Below are 6,604 nucleotides of genomic sequence, written 5' to 3' on the forward strand. Positions count from 1 at the left end.
ATATAAAGTGGAGGATGTTAGCCCAGGGCCAGTCTTCCTCAGGAAAAAAAAGAGGAAGATTGGCAGATGTTAGCTCAGGGCCGATCTTCCTCACCAAAAAAAAAACCTAGCATTAGAGGAATGAAAACACACATCCACACAAAAACTTGTATATGAATATTCATTGATAGTACCATCATTCATAATAGCCCCAAAGGGGAAACAACTCAAATGTCCCTCAATAAAAGAACACATGAATAAAATGTATACCCATGCAATGGAATATTATTCAGTAATAAAAAGGAATAAAATACTGATGCATGATATAACATGGATGAACCTTTAAAACATTAAGCTAAGTGAAAGAAGCCATTCACAAAAGACCACATTTCACATGATTCCATTTATATGAAATGTAGAGAATATGCAAATCTACAGAGACAGAAGTAGATTAGTGGTTGCCAAGACCGGGGGATGGGGAGATGGGGGAGACAATGGGAGGACTGGGGAGTGATAGCTAAAGGTTACAGGATTTCTTTTTGGGGTGATGAAAGTGTTCTAAAATTGACTGTAGTGATGATTGTACAACTCAGTGAATATACTAAAATCATTGAATTGTACGCTTTAAGTGCATGAATTTATGGTATGTGAATTGTATCTCACTAATGTCATTACTAAAAAAATTAAAATTTAACAAGTAAAAAAACACAAAAAACTTTTGCTCTACAATCATAACAAGTACTTAGGTAAGAGTTAAAAGAAAATAATTAAGTTGAGCGATATTTTTCTGACATGGAATGATGTTCAAGACATATTAAGTGAAAAAACAGAGTTAAAGAACCATATGAACAAAGTTATAAGATTTCTATAAAACAAAACCAAAGAACAAAACTCTCTCTCTCTCTACACACACACACAGACACACACAGACACATATGCAAGTGTATACAGCAGGTTTTGGAAAAGACAACTATGCAAAAAAATGATAAATAGTGATGTAGGAAAATGTCCTACATTACTTATAAAAGTTTATAAATACTACAGAATAAAAATAAAGGCAGAAACTGCAGGAAAAACAACAAGCAATAAGAAACGAAATGTAACCCTAATGATCTCTGTTCTGGCAGTAATCAATATTTACTGTCACAAAAAAACCAATAAACACACACAAAAAAACCCCCATAAAAACTCAATAATAAAAAACATCCAATCAGAAATTAGGCAAAAGATACAAAGAGATATTTTACCAAAGAGGATATATGGGTGGCAAATAAGCACATGAAAAGATGTAAGATGTTCAAACTCAGTATCCATTAGGGAGATGCAAATTAAGACCATGATGAGATGTCACTACACATCTATTAAAGCAACTAAAAGAAAAAATATTGACAATACCAAATGTTGCCAAGAATGTGCAAAAACTGGATCTCTCATACACTGGTGTTAGAAATGTAAAATGGTACAGCCACTCCGGAAAATAGTTTGGTGGTTTCTAAAAAAACTAAATGTAAGCTTACCATACAACCCAGCAACTGCGCTCCCGGGCACGTATGCCAGAAATGAAAATTAACATCCACACAAAGAACTCTACCCAAAAGTTCGTGTCTTTATTTATAATAGCCCAAAACAGAAAACCACCAAAATATCCTACGGTAGTTGAATGGTTAAACAAAACTGTTAGACATCCATACCACAGAATACTAATCAGCAATAAAAAGGAATGAACTATTGCTACAGGCAACAACTTGGATGTGTCTCAAGGACATTATCCTGAGTGAAAAAAGCCAGTCTCAAAAGGTCACATACGGTATGATTCTATTTATGTAACATTCTCAAAATGACAAAATTACAGAAATAGAGAACATGTTAGTGGTTGTCAGGGGTTAAGATGGTGAAAGGGAGGAAAGCAGATGTGACTAGGAAGGGGTACCACGAAGGAGATATTTGTGGTAATGGAATAGTTCTGTATCTTGGCTGTAAATCTATACACGTGCAAATCTTGATTATATTAAATCTACACATGTGATAAAATAGCTTAGAACGATACACATATATTGTACAAATGTTAATTTTCTGGTTTTGATATTGTACTGTACTTAGATAAAAGATAATCATTGGGGGAAACTGGGTGAAGGGTACACAGCATCACTATGTATTATTTTTGCTACTTCCTGTGAATCTATATTTATTTCAAAATAAAAGTTTTTTAAAGGACATCAGAGTCCAAAACAGAGGTCTTCAGAATTAAAAACATGATGGCAGAAATTAAAAATTCAATAGAAGGATTGGAAGATAAAGTTAAATCTTCCAAAGAGAGCAAAAAGACAAAGATGTGGAAAACAAGAGAGAAAATTTAAGAAAATTAGAGAACCAGTCATATAGAAACAACATCAGAATAACGAATTCAAGAAAGAGAGAATGGAGAAAATAGGAGGCAGAGAGTCAACAACAAAATAATAAAAAAAAAAAAACTTCACAGAACAGAAAGACGTGAGTTTCTGGTGCCCACCAAAATGAGTGAAAATAGACCGATAGCAAGGAATATCTTTGTGAAACATCATAACACTGGGGACAAAGAGAAGATTCTACAGGCTTTCAGAAAGAAAAAATCAAGTCACATACAAAGGAACAGAATGGACTTCTCTATAGTAACTCTGGATGCTAGAAGATCACAATGCGATGTTTTCAATATGCTGATGATTTCCAATCAAGAATTCTATACTTAAACTCTCAGGCAAATAAATGTTAAGATAGAATAATAACATTTTTAGACATGCCTGACGTTTTAGATATAAAAACTATTTCTTATACATTCTTTCTCAAGAAACTACTGGAAATTGTGATCCACTAAAACAAGAGAGTAAGCTGGACATCATCTAGAGCACAAACATAATCACACAGGGCATCCCTGCTCCTCTCCCCAACACCCCTAAGACTATTCCTCTTTCTCTTTCTCCCATATTCCTGATCTCATTAATAACATCAGCACCAATGAGTAGCTCAAGCTGGGAACCTAAGTCATCCACTACACTCTCATTTCTCAAAGCTAATTATGAAGACTTGATGATTTTACTCCCTAAATATTTCTCAATCCTATCCCTAATTCCATGGCCTGACTTTAGGTCTATATCATAATAACCACCTAACCAATCTCCCTATCTCCAGTCCTGGCCTCCTCAAATCCATCCTCCACGATGTGGCTATAGCCATCTGCCTAAAGCGCAAATTTGACCATGTGACTCATGTCACAAATTTGACATGTGACATCACTTAAAACTCAAGTTTCCCAAATTCTGACCAGCAAGATAAACACGTGGCCGTCAAACTGCCACTCTCCACACCTACCTCCCCCACCTCCATGGTAGCGATTATAAGTGATCATGGCGCTTTCCTGCAGAGCCTAAACTCAGCCTCATAACTTTCTTAACATAGCTCATAGGAATCCACCACGAGATGAAATCATTTGCAACTCCCGTTCAGTATAAGAGCCAAGAACTTTAGCAAGGCACAGAAGGCCCTTCCAGACTTGACTCCTGCCTCTCTCAGGGAACTGTCCACTCCCTTGTTTCACACCTCCTTAACTTCACTCATGCTGTTCTCTCTCCTTGGGATGCTTCTTCACCTGGCTAATAACCTTGCCATTTCAGGCCATCTCCAGGACCCTTCTCTCACTCCCTCAGTTGAGTTCTCTTTCCTCTGTGCTCTCCTAATATCTTGTTCCCCAACCACGTTGTACTCAAATTCTGTTTACAAGTCTCCCTCAGTAGACAGAACTTATTAAAGGACAAAGGCCTGGTCTTATTCTCTTTGTATTTCTAGCACCTACTGCACGGTAGGAGTCCGACAAACATTTGTTGAAATTAAAAGACTACAAATGCAGCAGGGCCCTAGGGGTGAAACAGACAAGGAAGTGAAAGGACCTATGGGGAATCGGGTAGAACTAATGTCATATTTTGCATCCTTTCCAAATGGTTTGGTCTGCTTATTCCTGCTCTTCCTGTATCCCCATAATCAGAAATGATGGCTTCTTCTGATTTTGTTCCTTCAGTGTTCGGGGCTTCATCCACAGGTTACTTATGTTTTGTCACTGCCACTCCTAGACTGTAAGCCCTTTGAGGGAAGGGACTGTGTCTTTATGCACTTCGCTCCTCTCGGTGACAAATGCCGGCGTACAGGAAGCACATGTACATGCGAGACGGTGGCCGGTCACCACAAGACAATGGCCCAGGCTCCGCTTCCCCGACGCCCGCCCCGCCTCCCTCCCCTCTCCAGGCCCCCTCCTCACGGCGGCCGCTTCCCGCCTTCCGGGCGGCGGAAGTCGCTGGCTGCTCGTCCCTGCCCACGTGGAGCCTGTTCCGGTGCGCCCGCCCGCTCCGCCTCTCCGATCCGGACCTGGCCCTCACCTCAGGATTCCCAATGTGTCTCCGGACAGACATATTTGCTCCAACCGACCACGCTCGGGGTTCTGGCCTCACCGGTTGCCTCTAACCCTAGCTTCCCACCCCGACGACCTCGCTCAGCCGCCTCCCTACAACCTCTTCTCCGATTGGCCTGCCTTCCCGACCAGCCAATGGAGGCTCTGTTTACTGACTCAATGCAGGGTCAGAGGAGAGCTAGACTCTGCTCAATGGTTGCCAAGGGCAACGCGGGACGCCGGCTGCTGAGGCCTTTTGTGCTCTCGGCGGGGCCAGGCCGGCTCCAGCCTTAGCGCGGGAAGAGGAGCGCGGGGGAGGGGCAGGCTGGCGCCTGCGCGGGGGCGGCTGCGCAGAGCCCGAGGGGGGAGCGGCTCGAAAGGGGGAAAAAAGTGTTTCTAGCTAACGTAGAAGCACAAATGCGGTACAGAGCATCCCCCGCTTTAAAGCCATTTTAGCCAAACGTGACTACGTCTTCCACAATAAGGAATAGATATGGGACAGGGTTGTTGGGCAGGAATGGGAAGCTGTAGTTTGTTATTTTCAGGTTAAGTTAATATGCAAATTATGCAAAATAGCATGTGTAAATACAGTAATTATTGTTGCTTTAAAAGCTTTTAGCTAGCTAGAGAACGGCAGCCTTAATTGCAGAGCGCACACACCATTCTGTGATTCATCATTCATTTAACAAATATTTAATAAGCACCTTATGAGAAAAGCTGCAGTAGGTTTTGTGGAGGATGGGAGGATGACTAAGACCCAATCTCGTTGTCATGGAAACAACTGTGACTCCTGCCATCAGCCACCACCTGTTCTTATTCCAGATCTGAAAATGAAGTCCTAGCACCTTTACGAAACAATCACACACACAGTTTGCCTTGGCTCCAGAATGTCCCACCAAATCCATCAAAATCATTATTTCCTTTTACCTGAGAGAACAACACAGTAACCTTTTGTCCTTTGCTCTAAGTTGTTTTTCCAGGAATGGAGGAAGGTTATTCTGAGCTGTTCATGTTTACAGGCTCTCTGCTTGTGAATACCAGCATACATCTGAACTACTTCAGGGTCTGTGCGGATGAGCTGTTCAACGACATGGCCTTGCATGCTCTTGTCCTCTCAGACCCTTCAGCATCCCACCCTTGGGGCCACACCTTGAATCGTGTTCTCACTCAGAGCTGCTTGACCCCCAGGATCTCAAGCTGGCCATAGCTGTCTGCTGCAGGTTCACTCCTGCTGAGTTTGTCTTAACTTCCCTAGTGTTCTCCCGTCCTCCAACCCCTTTGAAATTCCCAGTTTTTCACCCCTCCACTAGAATAACGGAGAGTTTAGGGGCTGCAAAAAATTGGAAGGGGGGCAGTGGGGAGGATATTTATCCAGAAGCTTCTGCGTAGCAAGCAGAAATTTCTAGATACAATACTACTTAGAATGTATGCTTACCTGGTGGAGTGTGGGGGGTGGGGTGATGATAGAGATTATGGGTAGAATAAACAGGAGAAGGCAAAGAAGAGAGGGAGATAATAAGGGACTAAACTAAAAGGTGGTGAGAAAGAGAGGAAAAGAAATTTAAAGACATTTGTAGGTAAAATGAACAGTTAGTATATACAGGAGAAGAGATAAGGGGTGCAAGCAATAGGAATGCATCAAGGATGGCTATAATTTTTCTAATTTGGGGGACTGAGTAGATGAGTGATAACGCATTAATTAAGTTAAAGAATAATGGAGGTCAGGGGCCGGCCAGCTGGAGCAAGCAGTTAGGTGCGCGGGCTCCTCCGCTGCCATGCTGTGGCGGCATCCCATGTGAAGTGGAGGAGAATGGGCACGGATGTTAGCCCAGGGCCAGTCTTCCTTAGCAAAAAAAAAAAAAAAAAAAGAGGATTGGCAGATGTTAGCACAGGGCTGATCTCCTCACACACACAAAAAAAAGAATAATGGAGGTCAAGCAATCAAAATAACAGAAAGTGCAAGACCCAACAGCCCATTGGAGTTGGAAGCTCAACTTCCATTCTTCAATGTTTGGGCTCACTTCTCTGTATGGTTGTCTTTCTTTTGTTCCAGAGGGTGTGGGAATATCAGGTGTATTTGCCTCAGTAGTTATTGTGGTTGTCAAATTTGGGCTGCATATAAAGCACACAGAGAGATTATCAAAATGTGGCTTCTTGGGTCCAACTGTCAGACAGGCGGACTCTATGTGTCTAGGGTCGGGGTGTAGGAGT

The 6,604-nt window shown here is 41.9% G+C and overlaps 1 protein-coding gene across 4 annotated transcripts in view; it reads right to left on the reverse strand.

Annotated features, from left to right (window-relative positions):
• The window catches only part of CEP41 (centrosomal protein 41), a 45,564-nt gene extending 41,051 nt beyond the window's left edge, over nt 1-4,513 (reverse strand). For 2 of the 4 annotated variants that reach the window (XM_004418677.3, XM_087430700.1), the window contains exon 1: nt 4,383-4,513. In XM_004418677.3, coding sequence (XP_004418734.1) covers nt 4,383-4,415 — 33 coding nt within the window. In that variant the 5' untranslated portion in view covers nt 4,416-4,513. The remainder of the gene's footprint in view (nt 1-4,382) is intronic. The other 2 variants (XM_087430692.1, XM_087430738.1) reach the window with 2 other exon arrangements.
• Between the last annotated feature and the right edge of the window lie 2,091 nt (nt 4,514-6,604).

The sequence above is a fragment of the Ceratotherium simum genome, chromosome 1 (genome assembly GCF_057802395.1).
Source record: "Ceratotherium simum simum isolate JZ-2026a chromosome 1, ASM5780239v1, whole genome shotgun sequence".
NCBI classification, from domain to species: domain Eukaryota; kingdom Metazoa; phylum Chordata; class Mammalia; order Perissodactyla; family Rhinocerotidae; genus Ceratotherium; species Ceratotherium simum.